General features: G+C 44.1%; 1 protein-coding gene across 3 annotated transcripts in view; it reads left to right on the forward strand.

Moving 5' to 3' along the window:
• LOC137611030 (glutamate receptor ionotropic, NMDA 3B-like) overlaps window positions 1-21936 on the forward strand; it is a 65017-nt gene that overhangs the window by 24909 nt on the left and 18172 nt on the right. For 2 of the 3 annotated variants that reach the window (XM_068338996.1, XM_068338994.1), the window contains exons 2-5: window positions 12646-13340; window positions 17532-18028; window positions 19827-20098; window positions 20521-20757. In XM_068338996.1, the coding sequence (XP_068195097.1) occupies window positions 12646-13340; window positions 17532-18028; window positions 19827-20098; window positions 20521-20757 (1701 nt within the window). Of the gene's footprint in view, window positions 1-361; window positions 447-12645; window positions 13341-17531; window positions 18029-19826; window positions 20099-20520; window positions 20758-21936 lie in introns of those variants that run through there. The other variant, XM_068338995.1, reaches the window with a different exon arrangement.

Raw genomic sequence — 21936 nt, forward strand, 5'->3', positions numbered from 1 at the left:
CTGAGGAAGTGTGTTTGTGTATTTAACTGCCAGTATTGCAGTAACAGAACGTGCATGCTCAGCAAACCAGCAGGATAAATAAGTGCAAAAATAGATATTGCATCTGGAGCTGTTGCAGAAAATGTCAACATTTATCTTGCATTAGTGCTGCAGAAGTAATTTCTCTCGATGGTTATTCACTCGAGCAGCAAGCGCTCAGTTTATTGAACTCATGACAGAACTGGATGTAAGAGATTTATGAGTGTGTGTACAGAATATCTGACTCCTGAGTCTGGAAGGAACAACCAGAACATGAGTCAGGTCATGATCACGATAATGATTAACAAGTTCATGTCTCTGATGTCGGAATACTGTTAGAGACATTGTTATTATGGATGCTGCTTTTCACATATCAGTTGAATTTTGAATGTTGAATGTCAGCTGGACAGTTAGCAGTGAAGGAGAAAGTAAGTAAACTTTTTCTTTTGGGTTTTGTCAGCAGTAACGTGAATGTGAGATGTTATTTAAGTAGAGTATTACCTTGTTGGATTGAGATGAGTGAGGCATTGTTCAGGAGCATTCTTCAGACAGTATAGACGGGAGATTCAGAATGTGTGTCTCTGTTGGCTCTTATTACAGCAGGTCCTACAAACACTACCTTGTTAGTGGTTAGCGGTGGTCGAGATAAATATCCTCTCCTGTACAGATGGGAGTAGAATCACATCTGGTCAGGAGGAACACACTGATTTATTGTAGACATCAACAGGTTTCTGGCTGTTCAGGGTAGAACCAGGAGCTTAGAGACTCTTCAAACCTGACATGTTTTGAATAATAATAAATCCGTGGCAACGATCCCTCATAGCTGTGATCAGCTGTCTCTGACTGACTCGGTTTCATTCCGCGCTAACAACTGTTTCTGTCTGCAACTGTTTCTGTGTCCTTGTCCTCGGGTTTCTAATAGAGAGCTCATTTCCTTTTGAAATTACCTTCTCGGAGCCATTTTCTCAACTCATACAGAAAACCAAAGTTGATGCTGGAGAACAAATCAGAAAGAGATTCCCCCGAGGGGGGGCGGAGTAATGGGGATGGCGGATACAGCAGCGGCACAAGGACATTTCTGATGGATTCTATTCTTTTTATAATGCTGCACATTCATCGAGCAAGGAGAACAACCGTCCAAGAACAGTGCATTTAAATTCCTCCCCTTTCTGATCAGACGTGTGTCTGCAGCACCGGAAGAGAATGAGGCCCGCCAACATGGACCATGGGATTGGCGGGATATGGCTGTCACATTAGAGAAGTACTTCTTCCGTCAACTGGGGGCCGTTTTTCTTACATATTACCCCAGATCCAGAACCTAATGGTCGTTTTCCATTCTCTTCTTTTGTCTCTCGCTCTCGCTTCCAAATTTCCCCCTCTCGTCTAATTAGCCCCTTTCAGTTTGCTCCTGCACTTGAAATCGTTCATTCTGTTGCACGGTGTATTCATCTCATCGGCCCTTCTCCATCTCTCCGTCATCTCTCCCTTATAGAGATGGATGAAAGGGAATATGAGGGACTATGGGTGGAGAGCTCCGCTGAATCAAGGCAGGTCATTAACTCACTGGGAATCCATCCATCCTGAAAACTACACCTGACTAAACACAGTCCGTCATAAACACACTGACCCCAAATGACTCCCATCTCTCTGGGTGTATTATTTCACTCCTGGGAAGCTTCTTTTGCCTCGATCGGAGCAATAGGTGCTTGTTCGGTCACAAGTATAAACAAAAAGGCAGAACCAACCCTCAGATGAGAAAGTGTCACACATCATCCGACACCCGGCTGACACCCAACGCTCCAGACACCTCATTACTGGAGGGCCAAGCTTTCACCACTGGAGTGTGTGAATAAATGCACCCCACCCCCACACCCCCCAAAGTTGTTACTGTTTGCAGCTCTGCTCCCCGTGGGCTGACTGTTAATGACATCATCTGTACTCTGTTAAACTGTTGGTATCCATCCTCCAGTAACTGAATAAAAACCAGTCCAGCTGCACAGCTGAGAGGCCTGGGTTTATTTTACCCCCAACATGATGACACAATGACGGCAAACACTCAATGCCACCTCCCAGCAAACACGAGGAGCAGAGAGAATTATGAGCCAAAAAATGGTAGTGATGGAAAACAAGCAGAAGTGCTGCAAAAATTAACTAACCCTGAAAACGACAGGGTAATGCATGATTAGACACGAAGTCAACTACAACCAAACAAATTTATCTACCAGTGCAGCAAGAAGGATCATCTTTACTTCTGTCACAATACTTGTCAAACAACTGATTCCAGGTGACATAAGTTAACTCTGTCTTTGCCCCCTTGTTGCTTTTATAGTGTGGTTTGTTTCATTTATCTGTTCTGCAAAACACATCATGTGATCTTCAACTGAACTTCTGGGCACCCAAGGACGTAACTTCTCCACTTTGGTTTAATTCAGTTATGTGAATATTAATACATTTAGAGGAAACATGTGAAGAGCTGTTCTGCTGATGTGAAGCATTACTATCAGAATTGTTAGGTGGGGAGACTAGTATAGCTATAATTCAAGCCAGGAACAACAAATGTGTGGAACCAATGAAGAAGAAAACAGTGAAAGTCAAGTTAAATAAGATTATTTCAGAAAATCCCTGAGAAACTCACTGTCCTTAAGCGACGGAAGCGCTTCCTTATCTTTGTTTGCTGTTTTGTGTTTACAGACACATCGTCAAATCCCTTCCTACTATCATCAGGATTTTTGCTTACATTTGATTAAGGATAAGGGTTTCTAACAGATGGTATTTCGCTTCTTTTAGGGTTGAAATCCATGTCAAAACTGAGGAAAAACTGACAAATGGCAGTCAAGTGTTGATTGAAGATATTCTTGTTATTCATTCATTCATTTTCCAACCCGCTTAATCCGCTAACGCAGGTCGTGGGGTAGCCAGTGCCTATCCTGGCAGTCTCAGGGCGTGAGGCGGGGGACACTCCGGGCACGACGCCAGTGTACCGCGGAGCCACACAGAAACAAACAATCATTCACACACACACTCACTCCTATGGTCAATTTGGGACCGGCCAATCAACCTGAAGCGCATGCTTTTGGAGGTGGGAGGAAGCCGGAGAACCCGGAGAGAACCCGGAGAGAACCCACGCAGACACGGGGAGAGCATGCGAACTCCGCACAGAGCGGGACTCGAACCCGGGTCCGCCGTGTTGTGAGGCAGCAGCGCTAACCACTGCGCCACCGTGCTGCCGATATTCTTGTTATCTCACTCAGATTTCAGTTTTTACTGTTGCTGCTTCAAGAGTGGTTGACAGATGTGCATTGTAATCAGAAAACAAGCCACTGTTGAGCGGATGGATGAATTAGGGGAGGTGTGATGTGATTACAGCAACAATCAGAGCTCAGATGACTCGTCTTGTGTGCCTCTCTCCAGTGTTCAATGCACCCATCCGTCAGCATCATGCCCAGGACACCCCTTCGTCACAAACAATGGCGCCACAAAAGGACAAATATTATTCTCTATGGCAGAGAAAATAAGGATGGCAATCACTCTCCTTAACAAATAACAGCAGCCATTATGATCATAAATAGTGTGGGGCCAGAGGCTGGGAGGGGAGGTGGGGTCTTGTAATAATGAAGCAGTGCCAGATTACTTCATTAAATTTGTTACTTCTTTTCTCAACACGACACACCATCAGAGAAACATCAGCATCAAGTTGAGTTTCCTCTGGAAATACAAGCATAAAACCCAAATAACTAGTGTGTGCATTTTCTGGCTCAGAGGGAAGAAATGTGTGTTCAGCATTCAGATTAATTTGGAGTCATGCTGAGAACAACATTCCATTAAATGTTTTGTAAATGACAGGAAGACTCTTTCACAAATGCATGTGCTTCAAACACAGGTGACGCACTGTCTTAAATCACGGTTGTTTGGCTTTGCCTGACAGTTTTTATGTTGGAGTTTCACTTGCAGGAAGTAGTTCTGTCTTCAACTCTTTGAAGCTTGTGAAGCTTCGAAGTTTCTTTTGATGTTTGTGTAGAGATTTGGATGAAATATTGTTGGATCTCTAGATCTTCCTCTTCCTCATCTTTTCTGTCTTCTAGAAGATGCAAGTGTGGTGGAACAGGTAGCAGTGATTAGCAAGGGTGAAGTTAGAATGGCACTAAAAAGGATGAACAAGATGACATTGTGGTCTGCGGTGAAAGCAGGGAGCAGGTGGAGGAACATTAAGAAAAGTGGCGGCATGCGTTGAAGATGAGAGGAATTAAGATTAGCTGAAGTTAAACAGAATATTTGTGCATAAATAAGAGGAGTGGGGAAGGAAGAGTGAGAGGCAGTCTGCTAGAATGAAGGGCAACGTTTGTAAGACAGTGGTGAGGACAGCCATGATGGATGGATTAGAGACAGTGCTGTTGAAAAGAAGACAAAGTTAGCGGGCTGAGTTTGATGGTTTTGACACATCCAGAAGAGAGATGGTGAGTATGTTGGCAAAAGGGTGATGAGGGGCACAAGGAAGACCAAAGAGAAGGTGGATGGATGTAGTGAGGAAGACACGAGGGTGTTAGAGAGGCTGACATTAAAAGAGATGACATGCTGTGGGATCCCCTAACGGAACAAACCAAAAGGAAAAGAAATTGAGGACTTTTATAGGGGAAACCAGAGCATATCATAGCGCAATATGATTTCCTTCCCCATGATAATCGCAGGCCAAACAGGACTGATCTGTTGAAAAAAAGCGTCACTTGTCCAATCAGTTTTCAACTTTCGCCTGAGATAAGTTCACTGTCTGCTGTTTATTGCCGGGAAAAACAGACACAAACCCCTTCATCACATTACTCAAAGTCGGTTCAAAATCTGTTAAGTTTTCCTTCAACCAGGAGAACACCCTTGGTTTAACACAGAAGTGACAGGACGGTTTGGATATCTCATCTAAAGTGGGGATGCCTGTGGATCCTCCAGGAGGGACTGAAAGTGTCACACAGGAGAGCGGCATCTGGACTAGATAAATGGTCAGATGGTATCAAAGAGAGGTCAGATTAGCATATCTGAAGGGGTTTCTCTATGAGCAGGCAACATAGGAGATGTTCAGAACATCTCAAAGGCCTTGGATCTCACAGGTAAATGGAAATCATGAAGCGACTGCAAGGAATTCATCGACTACTAACCTTGTTTGTTTTTTTCCTGAATGCATTGTGAGAGATTGTTCCAGGACTGATATTAAACGAGGTCTGAGCAGATCCAGAGACACATGGCTTCATCTCCATTTGCTATGAACATGATTGTGGTCAGTCCTGTGGTGGCGACTAATGGTGTGTATCTTCTTGCTCGTCCCCGTTCCTCTAAGCCAACAGGCTGTTGTCCTTAGATAACCATAGTCATTGGTGTCTTCACAGTAGTGACTGCGTTCATGTGTGAGCACGTAAATGTAATTTGCCGTCCCTTCCTGCGTGTTTATTGCAGCGCTGCATATGTGCTTAGCCTTAAAGCTTAGCTCCAGTCCCTGGCAGCATGGCTATGTGAGATTAAAGCCACACATATAACACTTAGCTCCCGGAGATGTGAAGAAATTAGGAGAAAATTAAACAACGGTCTTTGCATACAATTCCACAACAGCTTGGTCTGGTCACCTAAAGAGCTATCCTTCATTAACTATGCAAACAACAGTGGCACCTCATTCATTTAATTCATTTGCACTGTGACAAACGGAGAAAATCGCACGCATTCAACAGTTTCTTTATTCATCTCCTCGTGTTCGACTCCTGACGGGAAGGCAGCTCTGCTCCACAGGTTAAATCCAATCACTGAGGTTGGATTTGGATGATGTGAGCCCACATGTGGTATTTATTCTGACATTCAGGATACGACGCGCTCAGGTTTCATTTCAGGCGATAAAATAAAAGACTTGCACCCTGCCGAGAAAATCTTCCTCACCCTAATCCCTGCCTGCGATGGTTCCCTGAGTTATTCTGGGTTTTTTTCTCTACAAAAGGTACAACTGTGGGTGGAGCTGACTATTTTGGAGCACCTGAGCTTGGTGCTCTGTGACTATTCAAACTCCACCTTCAGGCTGGAGCTCTTCCTTAAATAAAGGCTCTAGTGTTAAAGTCTTTCTTTTTACCGTCCTGTGAGTTATTTGCCAAACGGCTCCCTACAATTCCAAGATTTTGTGAATGAGTATCACAATTTCACAAAAGGACTTCCCTTTGATTCCCTGTAGTCTTTCCTTGAATGCTTTAATTTCTTTTATTGCTGGTGTTTGATGTGGTTCAGTAATCGCATTAGTTTTTGGTTTGTCGCAGAAACAAAATTGTAATTTCTGGGTGGTACTAATCAGGGTAAACGAATTTTCTTATGAGTCATAAGACTAGTTTTATTCCTGGTACTGAGGTAGCTTTAATAGGCAAAGCTAAAGTGGCTGATCATCCAGAAGTGAACCTGTAGGTTCTAGTATGTGTGTACAATTACAGCCACCTGTCATCACACCTGTTCAAATGGGGACAATGGAAATGGTCAGACATGAATGCGCATGCCTGTCTGGTGACACGCAACATGCCTGCAGCAAATTGACTGTGAACATCTGGACTGGGTGCCACACGGTGTAAAAATTGTTGGTGTTTGTGTCAGCCAGGTTTTTGTTTTTTTAAATTTCGTCAGCCTGTATTAAGGTAGCTCATGATGACTGGCCACAAAACCACCAGGTTTTGAGACATATTTGAGTCCCATACCCGCTATTGGTCAACCATTTGAATATGTTATGTATAATGTAATGGAACAAGTGTCAGACCAGAATTATATTTTTTCGACACCTAATTGTGAAAATTAGGATGCTCTGTCATGTGAATTGGCTCAGTGCATCTGACCAGTCTTCACTGAATGGTGGCTTAAAAATGTTTTTGTTCTTTATGAGATTGGATGAACTTTTTCTGTCTTATTTGCTTGGATCATGTAGTGTGGAGCTGAGATCTGAAGTTTTCACTGTTCATGAAAATGGCTTTGGCAAGCCTTCTTCCTCTAGCTGGTCCTCTCTGTGCATTGACTCCAAAATCTGATCAAGATCAGACTTTCATAAAATAAATGGTGTCACTAAGCCGTACTATTTTCCTCTTCCAAAAATGGAACATTGGGTGGATTAAAGTTGGTTCTGCAAAGTTTGTCAGCAAATCTGATCTTCTTAAAAGGTATTAAAGGGTCATGCCAACATTCAAACATCACCTTTTACCTCACTTAACAATTACGGATATTAAAACACTATCTGTTTCTCTTCTTTCTCAAACATGTACTTGCATTCAGACACCTCATTCCGCATTCAGACAGCTGACCTGCTGACAGCATGAGTGAAATATGAATGTGTTCAGTGGAGGGTTGTTGTTTGGAGGGCTGCCCGGACCACGAGCTTTGTCTCTGGTTTGAATAGGAGGCTGAACAGCCATTCACAGTCCAGGCAGAGGGCCACGCAGACTGATGTAGGAGGCTTTTTCTAATCATGTTTCATGTAAATGATCTATGAGTGAGGAACCTGATGCAGTTTAAGCACCAGGTGTAACCTAAACACTAAGTGTGCAAAGACGCTTTTGTTTCACCTTGTCGGAGGCCCAAACGTACTCAAACTCATCTGGAAATGTATGTATGATATGATCATCAGAAATGGGCGTGGCAGAGTGGATCTTGAGTGCCACCTGGCACACAGCCCAGGCAACCCACTGAACGTGTCCTGTCATTTCTATGTTCACCATGGAACAGGAAGTAGTTTTAATGTCACTGTTCATCATTCAGCCTTTCCTGACTTCACAGTTTGGACATCCACCAAAATGTGTTCATGTCGCCTTTGGACAACAGCAAATACTGCATTTTACGGATTGACATGACTGTTCTTAGTCAGTTAACCTGCCGAGGCAGGTGAGAGGATATCGCTGAAAAAGCTCTAGTATTAAATATTTAACTTTTAAATGTCAACAACTGAAACTGAAGCGCAAAAAGAAACTCTCATGGACTGAAGAACCCCTTTCAATGACTGATGAAGGTCGCGTCTCCAAGGTCACATGCCTCTAAGACACCAAAGCCATAGAAGACAGAGAGGTGAAAAGAGATTAAAAAAAATCTCCTCTCTAGAGAAAATAAAGTCTTTGTTCTGCTCCTTCTTCCTGATCCCTCTTCAAAATGAACCAGGGTCTTCCTAGTGACAGCCCAACCATCCCATCACATTTCATGAAAATCCATCCAGTGGTGCAGTCCTGCAAAGAATTTGATGCATGTGAAAAAATAACCTTCTTGGACTCAGTGAATATAAAGTATTTAATTAATCTCTGTAATGACGGCCCGAGCGCTGACAGAACAAAGGCCTTATTGTTTCACAGTAACCTGCAGTTTCGAAAGGTGTACCACAGGGAGTTAGACTGGCTGCGTTTCCTAGTGCGACATCTGCTCCGCCCTAAATTGTTAGACAGAGGGAAATTAAATTGTCTCAGTATATCAGCAGGATGGTGCTGCTCGAAGATCTAAACTACCGGTTGTTTGGGGAGGCCAATGGAATCACTGAAGACCCCCCATCACCCAACCACAAGCTATTGTTCTTGTTGCCTTCTGGCCAACGGTACCCCAGCATCCGTACCGACACCAGCAAGCTCGGAGAGAGCTTCATCCCTCAGGCCACAAGACTGCTTAACAGCTCTTTGTAGAATGCTGAGCACCTGCAGTGCTGCCAGATTTTAGTTTGTGTTAATCTTCCTTTCTGTTTATTATATTAATATAGTAGTTCAGGCCTGTATTGGATTAGTTTTATCTATCTACTCCTACTTTTTTGTCAAGCATTTCATTGCCAGCAATTGCTATGTGATTGCTGCACTTGTGACAGTGAAACATGATTCCTTAAAGGTCACACCTTAACAATTGAGTCAAAAGCATTATTATGGGATGTTATGGTCATTAAAGACAAATGCAGATCATGTAATGGGGCATGGAGTGAGTCCTTAGCATTATCAGAGGTGGTGTTTCCACTTCAGCGCTAGCTCCTTTCAGTGTTTCCTTTGCACGTCTTGGTGCATCACATTGCATGAACGTGTTGAGGAGTGTTCCTGTAGAAACAGGAACTTTACGTTACTTGAACAAACACAGGCGATGCTACTAAACTGAGGTGATGGTGAATGATATTGGCTTTATGCTAGCGGAAATGTCTTATGTCATGAGAACACATTTGACTCTTATCTTGGCTGGAGTCGACACTTCGTGCTATTTAAACTCAAAGGAGTTTAAATAGCACAAAGTGTCCAATTCAGCCAGTATGAACTGACAAAAACTCATGTAGGGAATGACTTCAGATGCTGAATTCAGATCAGATTCAACCTTGGAGGATATTTCTCCAATCTACGTTGATTTTAGATATTCTTAGATATTACTTCTTGTATTGAAGCTGTTTCCAGTTGACCATGTGATGCAAACGATGGAGTACAACAGGGCTGAGCTTTTATAAGTCAAGCTGCCGCAGCGACATCACCAGATAGACAAGAAGAGACACACACAAACACACCTCTCTTTACTTTTTACTCTAATAAGCTGTGAAACTGCAGCAGCTGCTTTTTTCTTCTGTGCTGTGTTTTGGTTCAGGTAATCTTTTTGTTTTTTCTTGGTAGCATTGTGCATTCGTTTGCACACCTTCCAAGTATCGATGCCTGTCTTATGGAGACCTAAATAAGGAATGAGCTCAGAAACGGGGAGCTGCTCCCTCCTGTTCTGATTCAAGGCACTACTGTCGGTTTGCTCTCCACGTTGCCCACAGATCCCTCTGGGTTTACGCTCCAGCATTCACAGCGCGTTTGCGCTGCATCTGTGTGTTCTTGTTACCTTGTGAGCGCTTGTTTGTTGGGGCTTTCTGCATGTGTGCATGTAGCATATCATCAAACATCAAATAGAACTCTGGGTTTCTTCTGACCCAGGTTCAGTTCAAGGCTGGTAATTTGCAGATGTGAAGGAAAGGTGTGTGGATTTGATATTTTATACCAGAATAATGCTGACATTCCTTTCAGCTGTGCTTATCTTGCACCCTTGCTTTAGAGCCTTTATCACCTCATGCATGCCGATGGAGCTTTTACCTGAGAGGTGGAAAGCGCACACACTCATTCACTCTCTGGAGGTCTTTACAGGTGGAAAATGTGTAGCTGGCAGCTTTGAGAGAGCATCCATTACATTGCTAACCAAGCCTGAAACAGGCCTTTATGTGTACTTCAAGAAAGCATAACTGTGGACTGACCTGAGCGGCATGGCTGACCGGATCAAGGCTGTTTGGATTTAACTGGTCCCTGCACACAGACATGCTCCTGCAGAAGTCTCCTAACTTTCTAGCTCCAGACAGAACAGTCACCTTTGATTTTGTTGAGATGGTGACATCATAAAAACATCGCCCGCATTCCTCTGGAGATCCCATTTCTCTGAAGCCCTCTAAAAAATTACAATTAACTTTCAAGTTCTGAAAACTACAACAAGTCTGGCTCTGACCCAAACAGACGCATACATCGCCTCACGCCTGGTGTGTCCGAGGGATGAACAGCTTTCAAAAGCATGCTGGATTAAACCGCAGTGATGACTGGCAGGGATTTCACTGTTCTGTTCTGTTTGCTCTGAAACACTTTGTCATTGTGTGATTTTAATTACTGAGGGACACATGCTCTTTATTGTTATCCATAAAGGGCATGTAGAGTATAAAAGGAAAGAAAGGAAACAGACTGTTTGGGAATCAGCAGCTTAAAAAGTGACCCAGTGGTGTTACATATTCACGCTGCTAGTGATTGGTCCGTAATAAAAGAGAAATGAAACATGTGGCTGATTAATGCATTCATGTGGTGTCAAAAAAAAAAGAGTTCCCAATTGGAAAAATATTTTTTTAACAACTCAAACAGCATTAAGCATTTATTACAAGGAAATAACAAGCAAAAATAAGTCCACAGGCAGGCAAATCAGCAATACAAGGAAATGCCTGAATAATGGTATAAATAAACAGAATATAGAATAGACCAGGATGGGAAACTAAGGTTAATACGGTGGGATAATAAAAAGCACACACAGAACAATAGGCATAAACAGAAAGACAGGGAACAAAATTGAAAAGAAGAAACAAACTGAAACAAAACAAACACTGATATTCATGTTATTACTGAACCCAACTTTGATGAAGAACATTTACACACCAGACAATCCTGTCTGGGAGGTTATTGCTTTAATATCAAATACAAACAGCTGGAATCTTTCACTCCGGTGGTAAACTTCTTTACATTTCAGCCGCTTTTGGTGCCTGACATGTTTGAGTCCACACAGCGGAGCACCTCCTGTCTCACGGGCTCATATCACCTCATCTCTTCAGAGGCAGCTCCCACATATTCCTCCTCCATCACCCCTGATCTGCTCCCTCTCCTACCAGCGCTGACTCCAAATACATCTGCTCCTCTCAACTCTTATTACTCTCACATCCTCAACCCAAGTGATTTTGCTGTTGTGCTCATTGGGAGTCAGTCTGGATCAGGGAGCTGCCGAAACGCCTCCAATTGGAATGAAATCGTCAAAGAAGCCTTTAACATGTCAACAGGATTGGAGTGAATTATAGGCGCCATGCCAGGGGAAGTAATAATAAAATGGTGACACAGAAATAGCTGAGGCAGCCGTGGGACGCATGATGGTTGTTAGTTAGTTTGACAGTGATGTATTTAGTCTGACTCTGAGCAGACTTTTGTACATGATGCTGCATGAAGTTCACGCTTGAGATTTGCCCCTCCCTCCTGTTGATCCTCTGTGCACCCGCTCATCAAATATGTTTACGGACCCTTCTGAGCTCAAATGCGTCTTCTGGGAGGATGAACGGATCCGAGTGAGTTGTTCAGACTCTTCAAACGATGTGTGTGTAACTAAATGCAGGTTGAATGAACCTGCATTGATTTCCACTACATTGAATTGAGCGTTGTGTGTTTAGTGTGCGTGCACATCTGCATATAAAGATGCAGTAGATGCATTCGTGCCAGAGGGAGTGTCGTGAGTGTCGAGTGTAATGCACCTATCATTTCAGTTCAGTGAGTCAGGGCAAATCTTAAGCCCAACTTTGGGCTCTATTTACAAAAGCAGTCTCCTCCCCAACCTTGCCTGGAGCGCTGAGAGGATGAAAAATGGTTGGAAGCCCCAAAGGAAGGAGGGGGAAGGTCCATCTGTGAGCTGCATTCAAGGACAACAGTGTTATCCATTTTGGAACAGTATGAAACAGACCAGTGTCTTCAGTGGGCTTCTCAGAGGCAGGCTTCTGGATGAACTGTGGATGCCACTGTTGTCCTGCCAACTGTGATGCTGTAGATTAGATGCGAATCATTGACTCCTTGTTTATATCAGAGCGACTCGTCTCGTCCAGAGCGAGAGATAATGAACGAATGTGACTGATCAGTGTTTTGGTGAATTAATGCTGCAACAAGATTGTTTTCAGTCGTCTGATGCTCATGAAATCTGTGTTTAATGTGATTGTGTGTCGTTCTGCCCTGAGGTGTTCTCTCACTTTCTCTGTTTCCGTCTTGTTTTCTCTCTTTATTTTTATTTATTTATTTATTTATTTATTTAGGCTCCTGCATCAAATTATTTTGTATTTTTCTCCTCACTGACCTTTCTCCCTTCTCCTTCTGCTAGAACCAATTCCATCTTCAGATGTCGGCCCGGGTGCCCCCGTCCAGTCTGGGGGGGCTGCTGCTGGCCGTCCTGCAGGGGAAAGATGGGGACAGGGGGAGCAGAGAGGATGGCAGCTGGGGAGGAGCAGCTGTAATCTGTCCTGGATGGGAGGAAGGCGGTGATGGGCTGCTATCTCACCTGCAGTCCCACAGCGGAGCTACCTGGCATTTGTGGGACATCATTAACCTGACACATATCTCTGGGGTTGGGGATCGAAGAGGGGAGACGAGTGAGAAGAGGAGGGAGGACCAGCGGGAAGAAGATGCCTTCAAGATCCTCTCTTCTCATTTCCTGCGTGCCTCTTCTCCCATCTCCTCCGTGCTCCTCCTGGGATCCGACCCTGAGTGCGTGTCTTCCGTCCTGCGTGCAGCTCAACGCCTCGCTCCATCACTACCGGCGCTGCAGTGGATTATGGGATATCCCTTGTCTCCAGATTCACTCCACACTCTAGGAGGTCCTCTTGGATTGTTAGCCTACGGGGAGGTTGGTCGAAAGCCAATCAGCTTCTACATCCGGGATGCTTTGCAGCTGATTGGTCGCGCAGTCACTGCGGCGACCCTACTGAGACCGGACTTGGCTCTGGTTCAGACCATGGTGAACTGCTACGACAAACCAAACAGGCAGGAGCTGCCCTCTTCAGGACAGTACCTGTCCAGGTATGAGCACAAAAATACTCTAAACACACTAATGAAACCCTTTTCCTCCTTCATTGCTCTTCACCATTGGTATAAATGTCACAAAGGGGGGGGGGGGCTGGCCCTCTAGGTACAAAGCTCTGGCTATCTTCTCTAAAGCCGCCCGCAATTAAAATTCATCAAGAAATCACATTTGTGGTTTCCTCTTTTTGTTAGTTGAGCCAAAACCTGAGTTTGACGGGACAGGAAATTAATATCAACTTTTATCTTTTTCGAGAAAAATGTATTCCTGAAATAGAAGTTTGTCATTTTAAGTGTCTTTAAAATGCATTTTTTCTTTATCATATGGTGAAGCTGTTTAATCAGAAAAATATTTTTTGTTTGTGTGTGAGAGAGGTGCCTATTACTGAGCGATGCATCCTATAACCTCACCACAGTTAAAAATCTCTGCTCTGCCTGGTCACATGAATATTTTAGAACAGAACAGAGAATGAAAGAACATGAGTCCTACTTCTATGGTCTGTTTTGGCCAGAATGGCGTGATGGGGGGAGAGTTGGGTTAAACGGCAGCGTTATTGGTTCATTCATTACTGGAGTTAAACAGGTTGAAGTTTAATGGGATTAAATGCCTCAGTTTTAGCCATTCTAGCAGCAGGGTTTCAGAAGCCAACTCTCAATTATGTTCTACTGGGTAGCAATTCTTAATTCCGGAAATAGGCGTACACATGTGAGAGGGAGACAAACTCACAATACTATTGGCATTTTTAATTTATTCACTTCCATTGATGTCGAAACACTTTTACTGAGTTAACCAAGCAGAGATGTATTAACAGAGAACAGTATAAGCTTTGTCTTAATGGTAAAGTTCAGCAGAAAGGTCGTTTCCAGAACATTTACCCTGCAGTCAGTGGAGGTTTGTACCTGCTGGGTAGATGACAAGGAAACTCACTCCTTCTCCAAAACTACAGTACTGCCTTTGTTAAATGTAAGCAGTGCTGTTATCTATTTAGGAGTCAACAGTACCAAACTCTTTAAAATGTCCTACAAAACTTGAAATCAGCAGTTTTTTTATTGGAGTGCAGATGTTTACCCACCGAGCTTCAATAGTATTTGATTGGAAATATGATGTTCATTCACGTCCTTATGGAACTCAATCAGTAGCATGTAGTAATTACTACAATTTAGCACAGAGCGTTAGAAAATCACACTGACTCAAACTTCATCAGGACACGAGGGACAGTCACAATATTCCTGCGGAGGACCAATTAGGACAGGCAGGACTTTCACAACGGGCTACTTCCAATAAAATCCTCCACACCACAGCGATGGTGACCTTTGTTCCTGTCCTGTGAGAGACTGATAAAACATGTCTCTTCAGACTGGTCCCGTTAGAGTCCATGCCCTCCTGTGTGCTCCCAGATTCTTATCCCTCCCCAGCAACAACCAGACATGCTTGCGTTGTGGAGGAGCTAACAAATCTGAGGGAAGTAAGAGACCTCCAATGGAAAAGGCAATTAACAGCTCAGCGCCCTCGGGACGGAGGGAGGATGTGGGGAGATAGAAGCGACATAAGAAGAGAGAAGAAGAGCAAATACTGCACAAAATTCTGACTCAAACAGCAAGTAAGGAAAGACAAACCTATACTGTAGTTTTTCTGAATGTCAGGAATTTAAAAAAAAAGCCAGAAGTCTCATTCCCAAACAGCGGGTGAAACAGCGGGAAAAGAAACAAACTTTTAGAGACCATCGATCTCTTCTCGTGTTAAACTCATTTGAAAAGATTAAACAAGCGAAACAAGAAGTCCTGACATCATCCCAGTTGGACAAAGAAGCAGTTAATCCTTTTTCAAACTGGAAGGATGGCGTGATGGGAGTATGGAAGTGAGTCATCATTCAACTGTCACTCCAGTGTGTGTCCAGTTGTTATCATGGGGAAAGGAGTTGCTGCTATAGAGCTTCCCATATGCGTACCCACAGATGTCTTATAATCTCCCACTCTTGCCCAACGTTTTTCTCTCCAGGCATGAATCCAAAAAATGTAACCAACCTGGAGGAGACTGTCTCATATGTCCCGGCTCAAATATAGTGGACTCATTTTTCGCAGCCGATGACGAGAGTAAGATTCTGGAGCGGGTTGACTTGATGAATTTGCCGTCTGTGGGACGTGATGATTCAGCTGAGCTATTACCATGAGTGATTTCAGCTCAAGGCAAAGCTAGCACTTTGACTTTATGGTCGCATAGACAGAGGGAGCTACTGATGAGGACACATAAGTTAATGTGGAATGGGATTGGAATGACTGTCAAATCACAGGCATTTTTAATCAGTTTCTTCAAAATTATGGCGCCAGGAATAGGTTTCTAAATTGATATTGTTCTGTTGAAGTAAATTACAATGTGAGGAAAGAAAGGCTCAATCAGAATTCATATGATGTCATTCTACGTTCTGCAGACAGATTTATTACAGGATTAGAGGTAGAGATAACCAACCTTCATGATCAGGTTCAGCTTTTCAATTACTAAAATGACTAAAATAATCAGCAACTGATTAGAAATGGTTTTCCCTTCCTTTCCTCTTAGACTCAAGTAGCTGTTAATCAGATTTACTGTGAATCAGTCTTCTGTCTTGTTCAAAAAGTGTTTTATGTCAGTTACGGATGGTGTTTCTGACAAACATCTGTTGGGGATTGTCCTACTTCCATCCATTAAATCTCATAGGACATTTGTTGGATAACATTTGAAAGTACTCTGTATATTTCTATGCAGATGACGCACAGCTGTACGTCTCTGCTGCACCAAGTAATTCAGCAGCTACAGGTTTAGTTTATAATTGTCCTACAGGATGTGAAATGGTCTTTCATGAACTCGCTGGATTAAGTCTGAGGTTACATGAATAAACTTCTTCCAATCCAGCCTACAGATCCGAAGAATGCCTAAAATGACACGATCGCATTTGTAACATTCAGGGTGATCTACGTAGAGAGAAAGTGTGAGCCTCTTAAGGAAATAAAATGTTTAGTCTATCTAATTTAAAAAACCCCACTATTTTAAAATCTATCCCACAAATTACGTACAAGACGTACAATTTATAATGTCAGATTCGTCTCCTCATAGAAAAAGTAAAGTCCAACTTTGTCGTCATTCTGATCACATGGTGGAGGTGTTACCTTGATCATAATTTGTGGTCTTATTTTTCAGCTTCATTCTAATACTACCACCAATACTTCTAGCATGGTACTCCAGGCCAATACTTAGTTAGCACAGAGTTGCAGCTACGAGTTTATGGTGACTCTGAATGTTGGTCTTCTTCTTAACTTCATACCATATATCCAGAATAGAGTCCAGTCTTGACAAATGGAGGCGATGCCATGCCAAGATCAGAGTTACTTTTTATATAAGAATCACTTGTTGGATAAAGTTTTTGTTGTAAAGCACTTTTCTGTATGAAAGTAGTCATACAAATAAAGTTTGACGTCCATTTCACTTATTTAATGGAGAAAGTTCTGCAGCTGTAGTTATATTCTCAGCAATTTATTACTTTAAGACGAGAGGGAGAAAGAGAAAAGCGACTGAAACAAAGAGCGAGAATGAAAATCTATTTTCCTGCTCTGCGGCTGTAACGTTTCCCATTATCAGTAAGGGAAACCTCTGTGACCCCGACATCAGCAGTCCCAGCACGGTGCAGCACCCAAACCCAAAGTATGCAGCGGTCCTGCGTACTTTAACATCGAGACCACGGCTCTTGTGATCCCCGGGTACAATCAAGACACGATCAAAAACAGCGCCGTTGCTGGCATCAAATTGAGACATCACGCATCAGTGTTCGCATGATCGATTGGTAACACATGAGCTAACAATCCCGCCATGGTTCAAGGGGCGGGGGCAGATTTATGTGTGAACGAAGACCACTCTGCTTAATATATTCCACCATAAAGGCCATTGTGTGGCCACCAGGCGAGTGAGATGAATAGTAATGACTATCATTGTGAACTGACATAGTGGAGCACTGCATTAACTTTTAATTAGGATTTTTTGGGAGATGCAATTAGAGGTAGAAAAGGCTTGACAGCCAGGCCAGGACTGTCTGCACCATCATCCAGAACTTTGCTTTTTAGCAGTTTTCTCTCCGAAACTGTCGTCTGCTTAGTTTTATCTCTATGTATCTAAAGCTACGTTTGTTGTTCTACTTTTTAATCTCTCGCTCTCCCCTCCAGGTTTCTCTCCAACGCCTCCTTCACTGGGGCCACAGGTCTGATTCAGGTTGATACCGGTCTTTCTCGGGTTTTATCCTCCCAGCTGTTCCACGTGTGGAGCCTGAAGCGAGGCGCTCTTGGCCAGCCGGCCTGGGTGACCGTAGCCCAGTGGACCCGAGGCCGGCTGGAGTTGGAAGGGGGAATCCTGGGACTGGTGGGTGGGTTCCGGAGCAGCCAGGGACCAGGTCTTGGAGCTGGAGTTAGGGGAGGGGACGGTTTTGGGGAGAGTTCCAGCGGAGGACGATGGAGGCCGGGACTGTCTGTTGAGGGACACCGTTTGAGGGTGGTGACGCTGGTGGAGCACCCATTTGTCTTCACACGGGAGGTGGATGAGGACGGCTTATGTCCAGCCGGGCAGCTCTGTCTGGACCCCAGAACCAACCGGTCCGACATCATCCAGAGCCTCTTCAACCAGCTGCACAACCCGAACTCCACAGCCACAGACTGGGACGGCATCGGTGAGTGTGTAACTGATAGCGGTCCTTTAAATGCACCACAGAAGAAAATCTATCAGAGAAACATCTCCACATGTGGTGATGTCATTATGTAATATCAGGTTTAGTTGCTTTCATAGATGACCTTCCTCCTCCCCAGTGGGATTGTTGATAGGCCTGGTTCTGGGAGGTCACAGTGGTTGTTGACATGATTACATATCTACATGAGTAGGTCTCCAAGTTCCCATGGGAACACGTGTCCATGTTTAGTGAAGAGAAAAGACACAAGTTATCTACCTGTCATGTACCGGAGATTTTTTTTAACTTTAGCCTGCTCTCGAGCTACAACTTATGAACTCCTGACTCAGACATAGCTATCTTGGTTGACAACTATGTCAGGTCCAAGTTATCTGCTAATGTGAGATGATTACAGATCCGTTCTGAAGCCTTCTGATTTATCCCGATTCACAGATTAGACATAAGATAGTCTGAGTTTCTTCTGGTGTGACTGATGCAGACTGATCAGATCAGAATAATTAGAAAAACTGATGTGAGTTTGGCTTGAGATGTGATTAAAAGTCCTGTGAACTCATTGCAAAACACTTTTCAGTTAAAGAAGGCATATGTTAACTAATACTCGCCAAATACTCACCAATCACCTCTGTTTGGTAGAAAAACTCATCCTCAAACAAATTATTCCAATGAATTATGCAGCATTTTCAGTCGTTGCTGATGCTCGACTCACCCTCATCTCTTCTGTGGAGTCATCATCCTCTGCAAAACACCTCCTCCATCCATCCCAATCAAACTGGTCTCCAAGGCCGTGTCTGGTTCCAGTCCGGTGTTGCCAACATTGAATATCCATCTGATCCGAGGTTGTGGTCCAGGTACCGGCCAATCAGCCTCTAGCTCCACAGCTAACTGAGCTGATGGAAGAACCCACATTGATCCCAATAGCTGTTCATGTGTTGACTGTTTGAATGATGAGGCGATGAATCAGTAGCCTCTACCACTGCAGTATGAATGTGTGCTAATGGCTGAATATCAGCTTGTGTTGTAAAGTGCTGGGATTGGATTGAGTGGGTTAGAAAAGCAATTTATCGGCTTAGCTTTTATATTTTGACTCCCAAACTGAAACTGTGGGAGGATGGGGATGAGGTCCTGTTGATCTGGTTTCAGAAATAGTCCTGGTGCAGCGCTCGCTGTTCACCTCTACAGCTACTTTTCTGTTTCATGGAGGAAGACAGTGAAGGTTTCAAATCACTGAGATGTTGCCAGCCAATCAAAGACCGATATTTGACACGGAGGATGAGGAGTTTGTTCTGTTTTTGGAGTTACAGGCAGATAAATGGAAAGTCTGTGAGAGAGATGTCACCTTTTCGCGTCCAGTGGGCAAATTATAAAATACCAGAGCTGAGAATTCATTAGTCAGCGACAGCGGAAGCCAGCTGACGAAGAAAACTGCTTTACCAGAAAAATGGTGGAGCTGGCAAAAAAACTTGAAAGACGTACATTATGATGTGTCGACCTGCCAATTCTGCTTTCACCCATCACAAAGTTAGTCATTAATACAGCTTTAATATAGTTAAAACTATTTGTTCTATTCTACAGAAGCTGTGGGAAGTGATCAATGAAAGTTCTTTTTAATGAACTTACAGTCATCAGCATTTAACTTTCTTTGGGGTAAAGAACAGAAACAGAAACATGAAATTAAAGTACAGAAATCCAAAAGTAAAAGGTTTGACTTTGTAGGTTGTTTGACGACTAGTCCTGTATGATCAATGTGAAAATGCAGATTTCATCATCCCTTCTGTCCCGTCAGAGCTCCCGGAGGACCTGAGGAAGTGTTGCTACGGCTACTGCATCGACCTGTTGGAGAAGCTGGCCGAGGACATGGGCTTCACCTTCGACCTTTACATTGTGGGCGACGGAAAGTACGGAGCGCTGAGCGGGACGGGACGCTGGACTGGGCTGGTGGGGGACCTGCTGAGCGGGAGCGCCGACATGGCCGTCACCTCGTTCTCCATCAACTCGGCCCGGAGCAGAGTGGTGGACTTCACCTCGCCCTTCTACTCCACCAGCCTGGGCATCTTGGTACGGTCACTGAAAGGGGTTATTCTGAGGGTTCGCCGTCTATGAGAGGCTTTCAGGACGGTTTGACGTTTGTCAGTCCCTTAATGCTCAGTTCAGCCTGGTGAGGAGCAGGAGATCATTAGTTGAGCGTAATTAGTCGGTCCTGTTAATTATAAAAGTTCAACATAAACGACAGTATCAGAGTGAGTAATGAGGAGCTTTAAGACATCCAACATGCTGCAGTTAGATTTTGATTCGTCCCCCTGAGCCTGAAGATGGTGCGAAAGAAAGATCTCCATCATTTGAAGGAGATTTCTGGCTGTCGCAGAAAATGATGAACGGCGCCAAATAAAAACAGTAATTATGACTCAGAGCGTTAACGAGATATTTATCGACACGACGGGAGAAGCTAGAAAAGTGCTAATGGTGGTTTTGACCTTCAGGTTCGCAGCCGCGATACCGCGGCCCCCATTGGGGCCTTCATGTGGCCCCTCCACTGGTCCATGTGGGTGGGCATCTTCGTGACGCTGCATCTCACCGCGCTCTTCCTCACCCTGTACGAGTGGAACAGCCCCTTCGGCATGACGCCGCACGGAAGGAACCGGCTGAGGGTCTTCTCCTACTCCTCTGCCCTCAATCTGTGCTACGCCATACTGTTTGGACGCACCGTCGCCACCAAGGTAAACCCCCCCCCCCCTCCACACATGACGAATGGGAAGGGGAGGGGAAGATTGCATTATGGTGGTGAGAAGGCAAACAATGAGAGGAAGTAAGAGGGGAGGGACGATAGAGATGACCAGGGATGAAGATGATTGATAGGGCAGGCATGAAGAGGGAGGGCAGTGATGAAGTACAGAGGAAGAAGAAGGATAATGCACACACCGCCAGGATGAGAAGAAAGGGTAGGTGGGCCAGCAGAAGGCTGGAGGAGTTATGGTATGGATGATGGGGATGGATGAAGATGGAGGAAGATGGAAGTAAGGGGCGAACTCGGTCATCAGGAGGTGATAATAACACCGGGGGCTCAAAGGTGAGAGTCTTCAAAAAGGAGGTGATGGAGGATGGAGAGAAGAGGTTGAGAGGATGAGGGTTGATTAGCAGAGGGTCAGAGAGTACATTACAGATTAAAGGTTAGAGATTATATTAGTTTGGAGACTTCCCGAAGATGAATGAGAAAAAACGTCTTGTTACCATGTTTGTTAATCCATAACAACGAGCATCTCCATTCAGAAACCTGTCGTGTTTGACTGATTGGTTGTCAGCAGTCACTTGATCCATCGGTACGATAACTAACGTAACATTCAGAACATTCAGACCTCAGTCATGACAAGATGATTCCAGTTTGTCCTGAATCAGAGACCCGACTGTAATTGAAAGGTCGCCCGACGGCTGACCGCGTTTAAATTAACAGATTTGTCCATTAGCAGCTGTGACCTGTAAAAAGGCCCCTGAGCAACATGCCGGACCTCTGTGCGTTGGGCCACAGCCAAACAGGCTTGTTTTTTCTTCAGCTATGGATAGAGTGAGGGGGGGTAAAGTGATTGCTAAACTGCTAATGCTATCTCATTTCACTGGAGATCCTCGATAATGAGATTGAAAAGGATGTTAGATTCTTTAACCTAAAGCATGAGCACAAACGTGTATCTCCAGAAGTCATTAGCATGTGCTGCTACAAGCTTATTGCACTATTCGCTATCGCTAAGCTAGTAGCATTTTTTTGGCAGGAACAGATGAGACAGACGTGAGAAATGACTTCAAACAGAATCCAACTCATGGAAAATGGTTCAATCCATCCTCCATTAATGGCCCCACCCAGTCTGGCATAAACATTAGCACACGTAGCAACAACAAAATAGTTT

The sequence above is a fragment of the Antennarius striatus genome, chromosome 17 (genome assembly GCF_040054535.1).
Source record: "Antennarius striatus isolate MH-2024 chromosome 17, ASM4005453v1, whole genome shotgun sequence".
Lineage (NCBI taxonomy): Eukaryota > Metazoa > Chordata > Actinopteri > Lophiiformes > Antennariidae > Antennarius > Antennarius striatus.